The sequence below is a fragment of the Eleutherodactylus coqui genome, chromosome 3 (assembly GCF_035609145.1).
Source record: "Eleutherodactylus coqui strain aEleCoq1 chromosome 3, aEleCoq1.hap1, whole genome shotgun sequence".
NCBI classification, from domain to species: Eukaryota; Metazoa; Chordata; class Amphibia; order Anura; family Eleutherodactylidae; genus Eleutherodactylus; species Eleutherodactylus coqui.
Window position 1 is genome coordinate 250787929 of NC_089839.1, and position 20593 is coordinate 250808521.

The 20593-nt window shown below is 42.0% G+C and overlaps 1 protein-coding gene across 1 annotated transcript in view; it reads left to right on the forward strand.

Moving 5' to 3' along the window:
* The window catches only part of LOC136621637 (flavin-containing monooxygenase 5-like), a 66159-nt gene that overhangs the window by 41814 nt on the left and 3752 nt on the right, over positions 1-20593 (forward strand). The window contains exons 5-8 of the mRNA XM_066597272.1: positions 98-240; positions 2248-2444; positions 7318-7673; positions 7760-7832. Of these exons, the coding sequence (XP_066453369.1) occupies positions 98-240; positions 2248-2444; positions 7318-7673; positions 7760-7832 (769 nt within the window). The remainder of the gene's footprint in view (positions 1-97; positions 241-2247; positions 2445-7317; positions 7674-7759; positions 7833-20593) is intronic.

Below are 20593 nucleotides of genomic sequence, written 5' to 3' on the forward strand. Positions count from 1 at the left end.
TGGTTAAAAAAACAGAAGTTTTTCCAATGTGCGTCCAGACAAAGTAAACAGATGGAAATAAACAAAAAAAAAACTTTAATTTTTTTTCTATTTGCAGGAATTGAAAATTTCAAAGGCCAGTACTTTCATAGTCGTGACTACAAATCACCTGAAGAATTTAAGGGCAAAAAAATAATTGTGGTCGGCATCGGAAACACAGCAGTGGATCTGGCCATTGAACTCTGCGCAGTGACTAAACAGGTAAAAAGGAAAGAATAAGGTTAGAAGTAAGAGAAATCTCGTGTGTGAAGCAGCTGACTGGTTTTCTACCTGTAGTTCGGCAGCCACATGTGACCCCAAATTGAGTGGTTGGAAAAGAAGAAAGTCTTCCCGGTAGGTTAGGCAAAATGAGGCATAGCAACACAAACCTAACACAGGAGCGGATAGGTCATCAATAGTTGATCGGCCAGGGTCAGTCACTTGTGGACCCGACTGATCAGTTAAGCGGGCTCATGCCGCAATAACACAGAGGTCGGAGCAGAAGCCTCCGCGTCGACCTCAATGTAGTGGCCGGCACTTGTAAATACAGGCACAGCTCTTATTGAAATTAATGAGACCCCTGCCTGCAGTTACAAGTGCCAGCCACTTCATGGAATGTCAGCACGGAGACTTCCGCTCCAAATGCACAAAGGTCGGAGTGGAAGCCTCTGCGCTGACCTCCTTATAGTGTCTGGCTCTTGTAATTGCGGACACGACTCCTATTGATTTCATTGAGACATGCCTACAGTTACAAGCGCCAGCCACTACACGGAGGTCATCACAGAGACTGCTGCTCCAACCTCTTTGTTGTTGCGGTGCTGATTGCATGCGCCCGCTCAGCTGATCAGTCGGGGTTCCGGACGACTGACCCCGGCCGATTAACTATTGATGACCTGTCCTGATAGGTCATCAATAGTATTCTCCCTGGAAAACCCCTTTAAAAGGCCTCATTCACATGAGTGTGCATTTGAACATGCATAGGTGTGCACGAATCCGTGCGTCCATGCACATACCAAAACAGGCGTAAACGAAGCTCCGTGCAGCATTGCTCTCAATGGGGCCGCTGCTGCCGGCGGCCCCATTGAAAGCAATGGCCTGCTGGCAACCCCAAAAGTGATTTTCAGGGAAGGGCTTTAAATATAAGCCCATCCCTGAAAAATCATCCATAGCTGTAGTAAAAAATAAAAAATATATATACTCACCTGTCCGCCGCTACCGGGGCTCAGGACCGTCTAGCCGTTTGTTCTCCCCGCACTGCTCTAAAGCTCTTTCAGCAGGCGGGGATTCATTGAATTCAACTAATGGCAGAGTGCTGCCTGTAATTGGCTGAGTGCTGTGGCCAATCACAGGCAGCACTCAGCTGTCATTCAATGAATGGCTGAGCGCTGCCTGTGATTGGCTGAGCACTCAGCCAATCAGACACAGCCCTTTTAGCAAGCGAGGATTTAAAATCCCTGCCTGATGAAAGAACTTCATTACAATGCTGGAGAGCAAGCGACTAGACATGCCTGAGCCCCGGCAGCGGGAACCAGGTGAGTGTATGTATGTATGTATATATATATATATTTTTTTTTTTTTTTTTTTTACTACAGCTAGGGATGATTTTCCGGGAAGGGCTTATATTTAAATCCCTTCCCCAAAAATCACTGTGGGGGTGTTGGCATCCTATTGCTTTCAATGGGGCTGCTGGCAGCGACATCCCCATTGAAATCCATGGGAGAGCTTTGGATCCTCTGCCACAGCTGTCACAGCTGTAGCTGGGGATTCTTTACTCCCCGCAGGGAGTCCCCTTGTCACTGGACACTGTGATAGTGCTGTCAGTGTTCAGTGATGAAGGGACTACCTGCAAGGAATATTTACGTACGGCACGGATCTATGGTGCACGCATGTCCTATGTTTTGCGGGTATGTGTGTTTTACACGCCTGTAAAATACGGACATGTCAACACACGATAGGGAACCAATGGTTCTAGTAGATGCGCGGTTTTGTGCAGACGTATGTTCGTCTGAATGAGGCCTAAGGGGATAAAATACGACCTTCCTTGATGGCTGCAGTATCGCTGGAAGGCATCGTACAAGACTTGCAAGTCCAGTAATAATTTTAATTCATGGTGCAAAATACATAAAATATTGCAAATACTAGAAAAAAAAGTATCTAGTAAAAATCACTAGATTCACAGTAAAATAGGGAAATGTAATTATTACTGCTCTTATTTACTTTATCTTTCAGCTTTATCTCAGCACCAGGAGAGGAGCGTGGCTTATTAATCGTGTTTATGATAATGGCCTTCCAATGGATATTGTCCTTTTTACACGATTCTTTGCAATACTTCAAGATGTTTTCCCATCTCTAGTAAACACTGTGCTGGAATCTAAAGCCAACGCCAGGGCTGACCATGCAATCTTTGGCCTAAAGCCCAAGCACAGGTGAAAGCTACTTTTTTCCCCCAAGAATATGAAGCCTTCAGCACACAATGTGGAGGATATGTTAAACAAAATATGGCAGAATAAAACATCTATAGAATTTGGTAGCCAGTATTTTGTAACATAGCAGACCGGGATCATTAAATGTGTTGCCTCCCTGGCATTGCGGATCAGGTTGACAGATTACTGGGAGGAGCTGGTGAGGATACAGCGGTCATGGTACACATTGATTTCAGGGATCTAAGCTCACAGCAAGGACCTCCAAGGTAGTTTTCTCTTAAATACTATCTGTACCACGAGCCACAGCAGAAAGACAGCAGGAGATTAGGTGGGTGAATAAGTGGCTCCAGAGTTGGTGTAGGAAGGAGAGATTTGGGTTCCTGGAGAACTGTGCTAACTTTGCTGTCTGCTACTGGTTTTACTGTAGGGATGGGCCTCATCTCAGTGGGGATGGTGAAGCTGTGCTGGGGCAGAAGATGGCTAAAATGTTGGAGGAGTCTTTAAACTAGGGACTTGGGGGAGAGCAACAGCAGAGATGGGGGGGGGGGGGGGAGACCATGCAGACCGTGACCTGAGAATTAGGAATGAAAATAGGGGCGAGCCGGGGAAGTGTTTAGTATAGTTAGAACTAACAGAGCAGGTGACGGGGCCATAAGTAGCATAGTAAATGCGAACAATAACCACAACTGTATGAAATGTATGACAACAAATGCAATAAGTCTGATCAGTAAAGTGGGTGAGCTTAAAGAGAGAATGTCTGAAGAAAATTATGATATAGTTGGGATAACGGAAACATGCCTTATTGAAAAATGTGACTGGCCGGTGAACTTACAGGGTCGCAATCTTTTTAGAAGAGACCATATGAACCGGAAATGGGAAGGGGTATGTCTGTATGCTAATTCCTACTTAATGCCAAGGCTACGAGAAATATAGGTGTAAGAGATAAATAGTTGGAATCTCTATAGGTAGAAATACAAGGAAGGAAAACTAATCAACTTCCGAAAGGGGTTTTCTATAGGCCAACAAAAACAACAGTAAAGGTGACAAATGGGAAATGCTTAAAAACATTCTAAATACCTCATGTGAGCAGTGCATACCCTTTAAAAACAAAAGCGCTATGGCCAGAAGAAAACCAATGTTGCTCAACAAAACTGTAAGGGGGAGAATAAATGAAAAAAAAAGAAAGCGTTTAATTACTAAAACAAGAAGGCAGCGAAGAAGCGCTAACATCATACAGGGAAGAAAACTAATTATGTAAGAAAGTCACCGTTGGCAGAAAAAAATCCCAAAATGGAAAACTAGAAATCACCGAAGGGAAAACTAATCTAAAATATAACCTTTATTACCTAAATTAAAATTTCGGCGAAGTTAATAGTAGACAGACAAACATATATTTCACAATAGCACTGTATTCACAGTGAAAAATAGGTGATTGGTGGGGAGGTTTATAGCATATAGGTACCCCCTCAACGTAAGGGCTATATCCCCAGTTTCGGTTATTCATCCATATATTAGGGGGACTCTATTATATCTCTCATCCCTCTACATTAAATAGAGCACCTCTGACTAGTCCACCCGACATCCAATTTTCAAATGTTTGACTTCGCTAATCACTTTAAATAATTCTTCAGTTAGACTTGTCAGCTATCTCATAGGTAGGTTGTCAACAAAGCACAGCTGAGGATGATGTGCTGTTAAAAGTATCCCCAGATGTCTAAGAAGTCTACCAGATGACCTAAGTACGTTTTATCTTATATAGATTCATCAAGCGACAGATTCATTCCAGCACGCTCCTTCCTACTATTCAGGCAAGGATAGCATATCTATGTAATCCCGGTATTGTCGCTGATGACCTATATCAAGAAGTTTTGTATAGACTTCAATGATCTATTGAGGGTTACATATTGATGTAAGATTGCATAGAGCATATACATTAGTGTTTATCACTTAGATGATATTCACATAAGTGCTACAAATTCTATTCATGCGAAGACATTGAATGTCAGGGTGTTTCACTTGTGCTCAGAGATAGAAAACCCAGCACATCCACATACGTTTCTCTTATATAGAGGAAACACTGATATATTCCTGTTCCAATACATATAGGGGGTTAAAAATTCTTATTGGAGATCTGATGTATTATCCCCTTTTTTTAAAAGATTTTTGTATATCTGAGGCCCCTTTCCCATGGAGATCTGATTTATCATGATGGGGGAAGGGGCCTCAGATATGGACTAGTCAGAGGTGCTCTATTTAATGTAGAGGGATGAGAGATATAATAGAGTCCCCCTAATATATGGATGAATAACCGGAACAGGGGATATAGCCCTTAAGTTGAGGATGTAGCTATATGCTATAAACCTCTTCATCAATCACCTATTTTTCACTGTGAACACAGTGCTATTGTGAAATATATGTTTGTCTGTCTACTATTAACTTCGCCGAAATTTTAATTCAGGTAATAAAGGTTATATTTTAGATTAGTTTTTCCCTTCGGTGATTTCTAATTATGTAAGAAGAGATAAAAACTGCAAGGAAAAGATTAAGTGACTGATATCCAAAGAGAGCAAAAATAACCCTAAACTATTTTTCAGTTATATAAGCGATAAAATGATTTGCATTCAAATTACTGGCCCTTTAACAAATAATGCAAGAGAAACGATAGAAGAAGATGGGAGGAATGTGAATATATTACATAGTTTTTCTCAACTATCTTCACAAAAGAAAAAGAAAAATGTCACATGGAATCCAAGGGAATGAAATGAACCCCCTACTAAATATTACCTGCCTGACACAAGAAGTGCAGAGTTGGCTTAAAAAGATTAAAATCAACAAATCACTGGGTCCAGATGCAATACACCCAAAGGGAACTTAGTGGTGTGATGCACACCACTATTTCTTATATTTAGGAACTTTATTGAGACTGGGGTTGTACCACTAGATTGGCGCATTACCAATGTGCTACCAATACACAAAAAGGAATCAAGAGGAGAGCCTGGTAACTACAAGCCGGTAAGTCTCACTTCAATAATTGGAAAAAATGAGAATATTATTCAAATAAACAATAACCTGCACATAAAGGAAATCCCTGAAGATGATTATTAATTCTTGAAAAACCGCTGGAACATTGCACAACCTAGAGGGCATTACCAAGTACTCGTAATGACCATCTCGAGTGTTGAAGGCAGTCTTCCACTTGTCCCCCTTGAGAATATGGATCAAGTTGTAGGTTTCCCATAAATCAAGTTTTGTGAAGACTTGGGCCCCGCACAGATGGTTAAACAGTTCAGGGATTAGCGGTAGCGGGTATTTATTTTTGACAGTGATAGCATTCAGGCCCCGGTAGTAAATGCAAGTACAGAGAGACCCATCCCTTTTAGAAAGAAAATCTGGCCACTGCAGGGATGGAAGATTTGTGGATGAATCCTCAATCCAGATGATCTCTGGCATATTTAGATATAGTCTGGGTCTCCGGTAATGACAAAGGGTATACTCTGTCCCAAGAAGGTGTGGAACCTGGCATAAGGGTGATTGGAAGGTTATAAGGATGGAAGGGTGTCAGACAATTCACCTCCTTTTTTGTCAAAGACATCCACAAAGTCTGACTAGGGCACAAGCAGACCAAGGAGGTGTCTGGACGTAACAGGGCAGTGAAACGGTCTTACTGGAGATGTACAATTGACATGGCAAGGTGGGATTATGCTTAGGCAACCATGGCAGGCCGAGCAGCAAGGAACTAGTGGATCTTGTGAGAACCAATTACAAAATTCTTTGAGTGGAGCACACCCAACCTTTGATCCAGGGGCACCGTGACGAAACGCATGACCCCAGTAAGGGGCTTTCCATCCATGAATGTCACCGCTTGCGGCCTCTCGAGTGGATAGGAATATAGTAATGATCCACCATGGCCTGATGCAGGAAATTCCCGGCCAACCCCAAGTACAGGATGTCTGAAACCCTGAATTGAATACCAGGGGTGGACAATGACACAGGAAAGTTTATTCTGAGAGAGGATGCATCTTCACTTAGGACCGCCTCCCCTACAGATCCTAGGCTTGGAAGTTTCCTGGCCTGAGAGGCTAGATCAGAATTACGTGCCCCTTGTCACTACAGTAAATGCACACCATTGACCTTTTGGCACTTATGTTCCTCCTTGGTCAACTTCAGTCTATCTACTTGCATAGGCTCTAGTTTTGTGGAAGGAGACTGTGAGGCAGGAGAAGCAAGCAGCGACCCCTGAGACCTGGACAATGGTCGAAATGGTCTCCTTTCCTGGGCTACCTCTCATCCTCTCCTGGAAACTTAGATCAGTCCTGGTAGCCAGGGAAATAAGTGTCCTGGGGGGAGGAGAGATCTCAACCTGCCAGCTCATCTTTAATGCGACCGGAAAGATCCTCCCAGAAGGCTGTCACCAGAGCTTCCTTGTTCCAGCCTAATTCGGAGGCTAGGGTCTGGAATTTTATGGCATATTGGCCCACTGTACCGTTGATCTTTCGCAACCTTAAAAGTGTGGAGGCCGCTAACGTAGTATATCCTGGCTCGTCAAAGTCTCTCTGGAAATTCTCCACAAAGAGAGTGAGATTATTAACCACAGGGTCACTCCTCTCCCAGAGTTGGTTCATCCAAGTTAGCGCCTGAACGGCTCATTCTATTTTTTGTTCCTATGACGGAACAGAAAAGCCGAATGCCTAGCATAGATGTGAACAGAGCCTAAAACTTTGTTTCATGAAAGAATATTCAGTTGGAGACATCAATAATATCCATAGAAAAAGAAACCTTTTGAACTTCACGAAAATATCAGCTCCATGTCATGTTGTTAGTTAACTAGTTTTAAGTAAAAAATAACCAGTTATGCCTTTGCTATTTAACTATGCAGGTTTATCCACCAACATCCTACAATCAGTGATGATCTCCCCAATCGCATTATCTCTGGGAAAGTGGTGATGAAGACCAACATTAAACAGTTTCTGGAGAGGGACGTCATATTTGAAGATGGGACGGTGGAGAAAGACATAGATGTTGTGATTTTTGCGACAGGATACAGATTTTTTTACCCTTTTTTTGATGAATCTGTCATAAAAGTCGTAAAAAACAAACTCTCCTTGTATAAAATGGTATTTCCACCAGAGCTGGAAAAACCAACTCTGGCTTTCATTGGCTTGATACAACCAATCGGAGCCATAATGCCAGTTTCTGAGATTCAGGCTCGCTGGGCAACAAGAGTCTTTAAAGGTAATACTTTATCTAATAAGATAGTAATGATCAAATAAATGATTTATATAATTGCTGATGCACGATTTCAAATATTGTTTTTCCAGGTTTAAGTAAGTTGCCATCTATGAGTGAAATGAAAGAAATGAACACAAAGAGAATAGAAGACCGGGAGAAGAGGTTGGTATCTGTAGTATAAATACAGCTCATGCTTAACCCCTTCCAGACAGTTTTGACCTCCTTTACCAATTCATATCTTTCAAATTTCACATGTATTACTTTATGTGGATATTTTTGAATGCTTTTACTTATAAAATTGATTCTGAGATGCTATCTTTGTGACACTTCGTACTTCAAATTTTGAAAAATATGTAATTTGTAAATTTAGAATTTTTCTGCTTGTAAGACAGATGCTCATAACATATATAATAGTTACAGAGACACTGTAATCCCCTTTGAGCCCCATAAACTGTTATGGTGCTCAAAGTTGAGGGAAGAAGAACTCTGGGGTGGTATCTTTCATACTCACCGGGCGCCCCATCCTGTTTAATAGGTAATATTTATCATAGCTTCACTGTATTTTGGTATCATTTTGTAAGGGATTTTTTTATTTACTAACACATTTTAGGATATTTTTCTGGGTTATAAGAAGCAGTATTATTTGGAATCTTAGTTCTAGGTCCCTTTATAATGTAGGGGCATATTATAAACTGTGTGGAGAACATCAGGGCTGAATTTTTGGGGGCTAGGGAGAGGAAATGCAAAAAACAGTAGCTTTGTCATTGTACTGGTTTAACTTTTTGTTTTGTTTTGTACACTAAGTTTTTTTATTATAAGTTTCTTAACAAATATAACAACAAGATAAACTTAAGCATATGAATAAAACATGGTAGGTAGCAGTAAGGGTGGACACCCACTGGCGATTTTTTTCTATCTTGCGGTGCAAGAGCAAGTGAAAACACTCGCCTCGCAGCGCAAGAAAAACGCCGGGATGAGACCGGGATATCGCCAGTCTTTTCAATGGGGCCAGTGGCAGCAGCGCTAGCCCCATTGAAAAGATAGGGAGAATACCGCAGACTTCTGGCACAGCTGTGGCAGAAGTGCAGCATACTATCCCATTGCTTTCAATGGGATCGTCGCTGCTGCCGGTCCTATTGAAAGCAGCTATTTGTGACAAATCCTGCAGTGTGATTTTCAGGGAAGAGCTTGAAGTATAATCCCTTCCTTGAAAATCATCAATAAGTGGTAAAAAAAGAAAAAAAAATTACTCACCTCTCCGCCTCTCAGACACGTCCTCCGGCTGGCTCCCCAACACTGCTGTCCAGCACTTTCAGCAGGTGGGGATTTAAAAATCCCCACCTCCTGAAAGGGCTGTGCTGATTGGCTGAGTGCTCAGCCAATTACAGCTAGTACTTAGCTATTCATGCATGAAAATCATACAGCAGGGCTTGCCACAAACCACTGCTTTCAATGGGACCAGCAGCAGCGACGATCCCATTGAAAGCAATGAGATAGCATGCTGCACTTCTGCCATAGCTGTCACAGTCCGCGGTATTCTCTCTATCTTTGCAATGGGGCTAGCGCTGCTGGCCCCATTGAAAAGACTGGCGATATCCCGGCGTCATCCCAGCTTTTTTCTCGCACTGCTAGGTGAGTGTTCTCACTTGCTCTCGCAGCGCAATAGAGAACAAAATCGCCAGTGGGTGTCCACCCTAAATGAGAAACTGCAATAAGAACAGTATGTTTGAACAAATGAGATTTAAACAAGTGGGTATAATAATCAATAAAAATAGAAAGAGTTTATGGATTAGGCATACATTGAGTGTAAATACAAAAACAGCACTGATTCATTAAAGTGGGCATATGGCAGTAAAAACTCTGGAGCCAGTCTGTCCAATCTCTTCTGAATTTTTCTTTTTTATTGAGAGCACTTGAATGCATGCTTTCAAAGCAACAGTTATTATTTGACGATCTCATCATTTCAGAATTGGAAGGAATTGAATTACTATTCCAATGATGGTTCTGCATGCTATCCAAATATGGAGTAAGGGAGTGTGCATGGTAGAAGAGAATTGCTCAGCATCTATGTTTATCAAAGCTGAGGCAGGATTGGCTTGAATTTGGATGATGCTAAATATTGAAATTAGTTGAAAAACCTGACTCCAGAGGTTTGAAACGTAGACAATCCCACATAAATGCATTAGGGTACCATTTCTCAAGCCACATCTTTAGCAGCATTGAGAAAATCTAGGAGACTTTATTAAGAGCATGAGGATTTAGATATCATCTATACAATACTTTTCTTGAATTTTCAAAGTGGTTTATATATTTAGAGACAGAAATAGTTGGAGAATATGCCTCTCTTCATTGGACATCTGAGATCTGAATTTTTAGATCATATTCCCATTTTTAATTGGTGTTTTCCATAGGGTCTATCAAAGGATGATTTAAAATATGGCAGCAAGAAGAGGCCTTTATTGTTGCCCCAGAGAAATGAAATCCAGACGTCAAGTTTATAAGGGATAGTAATTCTTGTAGGAGGAGAAATAAGTTTTAGAAAGTGACTAACTTGGAAGTTTTTAAAAAAAAGTATGATTGAGAGATGTTGAATCTAGTAGTGAATTCTGAAAATAGTAAAATGTGCTGGTTAACCCAAAATTGGTTAATTTAATTTTCAATTGCAACATCTGGCAGTTTTGTGTATGCAGAAGGAGATTAGTTTATTTTTTTTGCCACTCCCTCCAGACATTGGCAACAGCAAGAAGGGTAGAAGAGTTTGCCTACCCTAAAATTTTCAATGGACACCCAATTGTTTGATAATCATTTAACCATAGAAATCTGAGTCTAGAGTGGTGACTGGTAGTTGGTCTGGAATGGTGGCTCTATAGCAGTGTATGACTGAGGGAAAACGAAGACCTCAATTTTTTTGATGTATGTAAAGTACCGTATTTTCTGGCGTATAAGACGACTGGGCTATAAAACGACCCACAACTGTAGACTTATACGCCAGGAATATGCTGTAGGAAAAAAAAATCAATACTCCCCTCCGGCACTGCTGCAGGCTGTCGCTCCCTCCTCCACACCGACAGAGCATTGCTTTCTGGATGCGGGGCTTCAATGCCCCGCCTCCAGAAAGCTAATGCTTTGATTGGCTAAACTCAGCGCGGCGTCAGCCAATGAAAGCCGGTGCTGCGTTAACCAGTCGCAGCCATCCACAGGAATAGGTCATCACTAGAGATGAGCGAGCACCAAAATCCTCGGGTGCTCGTTACTCGAGTCGAACTTTCAGTGATGCTCGAGAGTTCGTTTCCAGTAACGAACCCCATTGAAGTCAATGGGTGACTCGAGCATTTTTGTATATCGCCGATGCTCGCTAAGGTTTTCATTTGTGAAAATCTGCAAAACACAAGAAAGTGATGGAAACGACACAGAAACGAATAGGGCAGGCGAGGAGCTACATTTTGGGCTGCATCTCAAGTTCCCAGGTCCCACTATTAAGCCACAATAGCGGCAAGAGTGAGACCCCCCCCCCACTGTCAGCGTAAAGATCGTTCTCCTCTGCCACAGCTGTAACAGCTGTGGCAGAGAAGAACGATGTTAGCCCATTGAATTCAATGGAGCCGGCAATACAGCCGGCTCTATTGAAAGCAATGGGTTGCCGGCGTACGCGGGATGAATTGTCGGGAAGGGCTTAAATATATAAGCCCTTCCCTACAATTCATCCAGAAATGTGTAAAAATAAAAAATATATATATACTTACCTGGTCCCGGCAGAACGATGTTAGCCCATTGAATTCAATGGAGCCGGCAATACAGCCGACTCCATTGAAAGCAATGGGCTGCCGGCGATCGCGGGAATACTCGAACGAGCATCAAGCTCGGACGAGTATGCTCGCTCATCTCTAGTCATCACTAGTTGATCGGCCAGGATCCGTCGCTCAGGGATCAGTCAGCATTAAGCTGTGTATCCCCAGCAAGTACTGAGGAAGGGGTTCTTATACCCCATAATGTGTATACTTGTTGGTTTTAACCCCATAAGGACCAAGCTGTTTTGTACCTTAAGGACCAGACATGTTTTAGGGATTTTACCTATGTGGTGGTTTTACTGCCCTATTTTGTTTCCTTTAGGTACCAAAATTATTTTTACTGCGTTTTTTTCCGTGACATATAGGGCGATTTTGTAAATATCTTTTTCATTGACTTTTTTCCCTGCTTTTTTTAGTTTTATTGGGGGTAAAATGCTAAAAAAAAGATTTTTTTAACATTTATAGTTTGTTTTTTTATTTAGTATATTTATGCAAAAATAAACTATGGGAGTGGGTTCCTCTATTTGTTTAGGATGTTTTGATATATAGTATGTGTGGTCTTGGTTTACAGGGCGCGTACAGCGATGGTTTTGGTTGGCGTCGGCTTTGTGTTATTTTCTTTCTTAAGTATATATTGTTTTATTCTGTTATTTTGTTTTACTTGTGTATGTTATCATGTTTTTTTTACTATCTATGTGCCCCATGACGTCGTATAAGACCTCTGGGGGACATTCATTTTTTTTTTTTTACTTGACACTTTCCCACTGTAGCTGAGGGAATCCGTAGAAGCCCCAGTTAAAGGGCAAAACAACCCCTGTAGTGATATTAGTCACTGGCAGAGCTGGCCAGGGTCTAGTTTGACCCTCCAGCTCTGCTGTAGCAGGGAACCTCAGCGGTCACATGACTTCTCCCGACTCCCATAGTGAAAGCTACAGTTCTGCTTTCACTTTCTAGTACACAACGCTCATTGAGCACTGTGTACTCGGGAAAGGAAAGGCAGGAAGGGTTAAAAACCCCTCCTGCCTTCTCCTCTGGGTTATCAGCTGTAACTAACAGCTGATAACCTGTTCCTGCAGAGGCAGGAGGCTTAAAGTGCCGCCATAATTGTACTATCAGCAGTGCTTTAAGCCCAGTACCAAGCGCCGTATATTTACCACACCGGGTTCTTAATGGGTTAAAGTAATAGACTAGTTTGGCAATAAATCTCATTACATCTGGAGGTAACTTCACATACTCCCAAACAATTGTTTTTATTCTTCACTTGACAAAAAATATCTGTTAGGAATTCTGCGAGCTGAGTTATAAACCATTTCTCGAAGGTTTCTGAATCTTATAATACTCTTCTTGGTATATCTTCCAAGTCTGCCTGAAGTTCATTCTCCTATGGCTATGATATTGCTATGAATAGAGGAAACAGCTTATTTAATGTTTTTCTGAATGATATCTTTAAGATCTTGAAACAGCTTTTAGTGCCCCAGGTAAAATGTGAACTGCTTCTTTATTGGTTGGTGAAGACTGGGGATCTGAGAGTAGCTCTTTTGTGTGGAAGAGATGCGTGGTGGTATGGAGCTTATTTTGATACCTTGAAATGAAGAAAAAGGTGAAGTCTACTCTTGTTTGGGCAACAAGTTCTGGGTATCTTTATTAGGTGAGGTGAAAGCTGAGACTCTTGAGTTACGGTTGATGATTTGGCAGAATCAGTAGTATCTGTTCCCTGTTGTTGGGTAGCAACAGCTGCAAAAAAAGATGTCCTTTTAGGAGGGTTTTGCGCCTTTTATTATTTCTCGCCATGTTCGCAAAAAGAAAGAAAGTGAAACGAGTATTGAGAGGATCAAGCTGGCCAATGTGGAGGAAAATGTACTTCTGCCTAAGCTGTTTAAACCATAGTGTTCTTCTTTGAGTGCTTTTTACCATTATAAAAGTGTCTTTAGAGTAGCATTATACCAGAGAGCAGAGGTGATTTATTTATTTGTCCCACAAGGTGGCAGTAGTCGCTCATAAACTAAAAAATTGTGTGAAAAGCAAGCCATACCAACCATCAGCACCCCACGATCTAATTGAGAGGGTACTGATGGGTAAAGAAAAGAGCCCCCTCTCTTCAAACCCCATAGATGCCAAAATCTGCATTGACAGTGACATCTATAGCCCCTTCTGCGCCTCTTGGTAACCAGCTCTGTATATATACATCACAATGCAGGAACTACTGACCTCCTAGGCCATACATGTACGTCACACATTGGAGAGGAGTTAAAAGGAAGTCTGCCAGCTCCTATAAACTAAACCAATAGGCTACAAGGGTCGGAGCGCTGAATCCAGGGATTCCACTCTTTCTTACCATTCCCCTTCTGTCCATCCACAAAGCTGCCATTAGGTGTATACAGCCGTGAACTTATGTGCGTGCTCATAATGATGCTACTAGTCCTCTTCATTATGAGTACACATGTAAGTAGTCCACTATGGACAACGACTAATGTCTTTGTGGGCGGACAGCAGAGAAATGGGGAGGAAAGAGTATGAGAGTTAAATTTACCCAGACTCTGTGCCCCAGCCCCATAACTTTGATTTATGGAGCTGACAGAGTTTCTTTAATAGCTTGTAGAGATGAGTGAGCATACTTGTCCGAGCTTGATGCTCGTTCGAGTGTTAGGGTGCACGAGATGCTCGTTACTCGAGACGAGCACCACGCGGTACTCGTCTCGATTAAACGAGCACTGACCATTGAATTCAATGGAGCCGGCAATACAGCCGGCTCCATTGAAAGCAATGGGCTGCCGGCGATTGCGGGATGAATTGTCGGGAAGGGCTTAAATATATAAGCCCTTCCCTGCAATTCATCCAGAAATGTGTTAAAAAAAAAAATATATATACTCACCTTGTGCCGGCAGAACGCTGTAAGCCATTGAATTCAATGGAGCCGGCAATACAGCCGGCTCCATTGAAAGCAATGGGCTGCCGGCGATCGCGGGATGAATTGTTGGGAAGGGCTTAAATATATAAGCCCTTCCCTGCAATTCATCCAGAAATGTGTAAAAATAAAAAAAATATATATACTCACCTGGTCCCAGCAGACGGAGTTCAGCGCGACCGGCTGCAGTCCTCCTGAACTGCTCTGAACAGCTGTGAGTAGTATTCAGCAACCGGGGATTTAAAATCCCCGCCTGCTGAATGAGCTGCCTCTGATTGGTCACAGCCTGACCAATCAGAGGCAGCTCTCACTCACACCCATTCATGAATTCATGAATGGGTGAGTGAGTGCTGCCTCTGATTGGCTCAGAGGCAGCTCTCAGCTGAATGACAGCTGAGAGCTGCCCCTGATTGGCCCTGCGCTGAGCCAATCAGAGGCAGCACTCACTCACCCATTCATGAATTCATAAATGGGTGTGAGTGAGAGCTGCCTCTGATTGGTCAGGCTGTGACCAATCAGAGGCAGCTCATTCAGCAGGCGGGGATTTTAAATCCCCAGCTGCTGAATACTACTCACAGCTGTTCAGAACAGTTCAGGAGAACTGCAGCCGGCCGCGCTGAACTCCGTCTGCCGGGACCAGGTGAGTATATATTTTTTTTTTATTCTTACACATTTCTGGATGAATTGCAGGGAAGGGCTCATATATTTAAGCCCTTCCCGACAATTTATCCCGCAATCGCCGGCAGCCCATTGCTTTCAATGGAGCCAGCTGTATTGCCGGCTCCATTGAATTCAATGGGCTAACATCGTTCTTCCGGGACAAGGTGAGTATATATTTTTTTTATTTTTACACATTTCTGGATGAATTGCAGGGAAGGGCTTATATATTTAAGCCCTCCCCGACAATTCATCCCGCAATCGCCGGCAGCCCATTGCTTTCAATGGAGCCAGCTGTATTGCTGGCTCCATTGAATTCAATGGGCTAACATCGTACTTCTCTGCCACAGCTGTTACAGCTGAGGCAGAGGAGAACGATCTTTATGCTGACAGTGGGGGGGGGGTCTCACTCTTGCCACTATTGTGGCTTAATAGTGGGACCTGGGAGCTTGAGATGCAGCCCAACATGTAGCTCCTCGCCTGCCCTATCCGTTTCTGTGTCGTTTCCATCACTTTCTTGGGTTTTGCAGGTTTTACAAATGAAAACCTTAATGGAGCACCAGTCATATACAAAAATGCTCGAGTCGCCCATTAACTTCAATGGGGTTCGTTACTCGAAACAAACTCTCGAGCATCACTGAAAGTTCGACTCGAGTAACGAGCACTCGAGCATTTTGGTGCTCGCTCATCTCTAATAGCTTGTCAAATTGTAATTGTGAAAGGATTATAAAGTTACCCTCCGGACCTGGACATACGAAGATGGCTGCACCCTTTCTCTGACTACATGATGTTCACTGAGCACTAGTATGCATTGGTAGTCTAAGACACTACATGCTGTTTTGTTTTATTAATCAGTGCTGCCCACATGAGCTTATCAGGCGTCTGCTGTCAGCAGTGCTACACATAGGGGTATCGCGCATGTTAATCTCGTGATTGGAATGCATTTTGTGAGAAATATGCATTACATCGCACTGCTTTACATGCAACTTGAAAATACCATGTTACAATAGTACAAATAAAAAAGTCATATTGTACTCTCATTTACAAGTGAGTGTGATGCTTTTTTTTCCTCCCATAAGAAATAATGGGCAATTCTGAAATGCTGAGAAAAAATGCTCCAAATGACAAGTGGACTCTGATTGTTTAGCTAGCATTAGCCTTTATAACTTAATGTCTACAAAGTGACTGCTTTATTGTATTTTTTTTTTTTTTTCAATATTAAATCTTTATTTGGGATATAGACATGTAATATACACACAGTTTATAAGACATGTAATAGTTGCAGACATGTTAACATTACTATGTTATTGTTTTCTATCTAAATCATGCAATTGTCAGATCCCATTTTTTCCTTATATCAATAATATTAGAACGGATAAACATTTTCAGAAATTGTATATAAAAGAAATACTTCGATACAACATGTATCGTATTGAATGAACTTGGCATTTTTGTGCAGCCTTAACTTTTTCTAATAAAGTTACCTCCATAGCTCCCATGCCTCTTTATGTTTTTTTAAAGAGTTGTTTCTTAGTGCTATCCACTTTTCGAATAATTGTTGTTCTGCCATACGGTCCCTGAATTCCCCAAAGGATGGAGGTGTGGGCTCTCTCCATCTTCTCGCAATGAGAGATTTTGCTGTCATAAGGGCATGACCCAGCAAATATCTAATTTTTGTAGGGTATTTATTTAAGCCAACCAATAATAAGGTTAGTTTTGCGGATCTTGTGATACGGGTTTTTAGAATTTCATCTAGATGATTAAGAATAAGATCCCAGTATCTCTCAAGAGCAGGGCATGCCCAAAATATGTGCGTTAGAGTACCCTTTTGGTCACAGTTCCTCCAACATTTGTCATTGGTGTTTTGGAATCTTGTGGCCAACAAGCACGGTGTGTAGTACCATCTCAGATTTACTTTAATTTGTGTTTCCAGTATCCCCAGACCTTTGGTTGAGCCACATGCCGTTTTATACGCCTTTTCCCATGATTCCGTTGAAATAACTGTACCCAGTTCGTTTTCCCAACTAAGCATATGTGTTTTTTTGGGTAATTTGTTGTTGCCTGTCAGAATATCATAGAAATATCTGGTTTCGGACTTTCCCAGGAGGGGTTCTGATGTGATCTTTCTTTGGACTTCCATCGGGATTTTTATCTTATATATAGGAGACTTTTTAAGGAAATTTTTTATTCTGCTATAATTGAAGAAGTCTTTTTGGAGAAGGTTACATTTTTCCTGTAGGATTTCAAAAGGTATTAGTTCCTCTCCTGTCATTATGTCCTCTAGGTTTTCCACTCCCCTTACTCTCCAGGTGTCAATTCTTAAATCAGATATAAACAAGTTTAGTATTTCAATTGGCAGTTTTGGTTTTTTGTGGGTATCGTAGGTGGCTACTTTTTTTGTGTATTCTTCCCAAATTTTTAGGGAGGCTGCCACTGTAAGAGGCAAATTTTTGGGAGGGATGTTTAGGGCAAGGTTGGTTGACATGGCCGCGAGTGATGCGCCAAGTAGCAGTAGATGTCCTTTGGGGGTTTTTGTGAGGCATGTTTCCATGCCTACCCAGGCCATTGTGTTGTCTCTTTTTGTCCAGCATCTGGTTTGGTTCAGGATAGTAGCTTTAAAATATTTTTCTAGGTTAGGTATATCTGCGCCTCCTTTCCTCCGGTTTGAGGCTAAGATTGAAAGGGCTAATCGTGGTTTATTTCCCTTCCAAATGAATGCGGATAGTTGTGCTTGTAGTTTTTTGATTGTGCTTTTTGATATGGGGATCGGCAGGACCCTGAAAAGGTATAAAATTTTTGGCAATATTTTCATTTTATAGGTCATGATCCTGCCTAGCCAAGATAAATTTATTCTTGATAGATGGTCGATTTCTTTTTGGATTGTTTCTAAGAGTGGAATATAGTTAATTCCCTCTAGTTTATTTATGTCCGCAGAAAGTAATATGCCCAGATACGGGATGTTGTCAGCCCCCCATTTGAAAGAGAATTCTGATTGGATTGCGTGCTGTAGGCTTTGTGGGATGTTTATGCCTAGTATTTTTGATTTGTCAACATTAAGCTTGTAGTAGGATACTTTGCTAAAATGTTCGAGGATCTGGCAGGCAGCTCTCAAAGACTCCAGGGGGTGTGTTAATGTGAGGATAATATCATCGGCGAATAGGCCAATTTTGTGTTGGCGGGAGTTTAGAGGAATTCCTCTTGTTTCTATAGAGGATCTTATGATTTCGGCCAGGGGTTCCACCATGAGGACATATAGTATAGGGGAAAGTGGGCATCCCTGGCGTGTACCATTGGAAATGGTGAATTTATCTGAAATGTCGCCATCTATTAACACTCGAGCTGTGGGGTAGGAGTACAGGGCCCGGACGGCGCGAATCACCCCCCCCCGAGGCCAAATTTATTTAGCGTTTGAAACGCATATCCCCAATGAACCCTATCAAAAGCTTTTTCTGCATCTAAAGCTATCATAGTTGTTGGGGATCTAGAGATTTGTGAGGAATATAAAAGGTTGAGAACCCTCCTTGCGCCGTCCGAGGCCTGCCGCCCCTTTACAAAACCCACCTGATCAGAATGCACAACACTCGGTAGGACATCGAGTAATCTATTTGCTAATATCTTTGCATATATCTTGACATCTGTGTTGAGCAAGGAAATGGGCCTAAAGTTTGCTGGATCGTCTGGCTCTCTTCCTGGTTTGGGCAACACTACCACCGTAGCCTGGAGCATCTCTTCAGGAAACGATCCTTTTTCCATAGCTGAACTGTAGAGTTTTCCCAAGTAGGGAGATAGGGAGTTTGAGAACCATTTATAATATTCTGCCGAATATCCATCTGGGCCAGGCGCTTTTTGGTTTTTCATGGAGGAGATTGTTTCCGCCACCTCGGATACCGTTATTGGGCGATCTAAACTAGCGGCTTGGACTGAGTTTATTGATGGTAGTTTAATTTTATTCAGGAATTTTTCTATATCTTCGTTGTTAGGGTGGGAAGTTTGTGGGTCATCTTTTAAGTTGTATAATTTACTATAGAATAGGCGGAATGTTTCTAATATTTGTTTCGGGTGGGATATTTTAAATTCTTTGTTTTTTGAGTTCCAAATGTATGGGATGTTAGTTTTAATCGTCTTTTTCTTTGTCAGGTTAGCCATCCATTTTGAGGGTTTGTTTAAGGATGCGTAGACATTAGCACGTTGGGAGGTTATTTCCCTGTCGTGATCCCCTTGCAGCACCCTACGCAGTTCTAATCTTGTTTTGAATAGGTCGTTATATATTTGCTGGTTTGCATTAGTCTGGGCTAGACTTTCTAATTGTTGGATTTTTGTCAGTAAGGTATCAGTTTTTTCTAGTTTTTCCTTTTTGTACCTAGCTCCTAGTTTTATAAGGATACCCCTCATGTAAGCTTTGTGTGCTGTCCAGAGCAATTCAGGGCTTACATCAGGCGTATTATTTAAAGTGAAGTAGTCTTCAATTGCGTTTTGGATATCTTTTTGAAATTTGGGTATTTTCATTAGATAAGTATTGTTTCTCCACATTTTATGAAGGTGGCGGAATCCCCCAATTGCCAGAGATGTCAGTATCGGGGCGTGATCCGACCAAGTTATTGTGCCAACCTCAGCCCTGATTGTAGAGGTTATGAGAGACCTGTCTACCAGGCACAGATCTATGCGAGAAAAGGACCTATGTCTTGCAGAGAAAAATGAGTACTCCCTGGCGGAGGCATTGAGACACCTAAACGTGTCAAAAAGTGCGGCTTTCTTTATCCAGTTGCCTAGGGACATACCCCCTCTCACTTTGTCGCTTGTGGTGTCGACAGATCTCTCTGGTACCAGGTTAAAATCGCCATTTATGATTATAGATCCCTTGGCTACTTTGTTTATTTTTTTGTTTATTTTGTTTAGAAATTTGATTTGGTTTGAATTTGGGACGTATATGTTAGCTATAGTGACCTGTGTGTTTTTTAGCGTGCCCACCAGTACTATGTAACGTCCTTTTGGGTCACATATTTGTTTGTCAATTTTGAGCGGGGCTGTGTCTCTAAATGCTATCAGCACTCCTGCATGTTTCTTTTGTGCGCAGGCTTGTATAACCTGGGGGAATTTTTTGTGTGTCATTCTATGACTGTCTGTGTCTACTAAATGTGTTTCTTGGATACATACTATATCCGCGCCGAGACGGCATGCTTCTCTCCACACGGAGCTTCTTTTGTAAGGGGAATTCAGGCCATTGGCGTTCAGAGACATCAATTTTGTGGCCATTTTCGCATGGTGGGTCGTTTGCACGGGAGGACGGAAGACTGGAGGTATCTGTGTTTATCTGCCAAAAAATAATTAAAACGAGAAACAACAACAAACGAGTAATGCATCAGATTACCAGTATCAACCTTGCTACCAGAAGTGTTTTTGCCCTGTGAAGAGAATACCGCACAGGATAGTATTGAACAAGTTGTAACTGTTCCTTCACTGGTAGCGGGTTTTTGCATGAGACGCAAGGTGAAACAACAATAAACCTTCAAAAAAATGATTATACAAGCTTGTGCCTGCATGTTCGGTGGGGGGGGTCAAAGTCACTAAAGTGA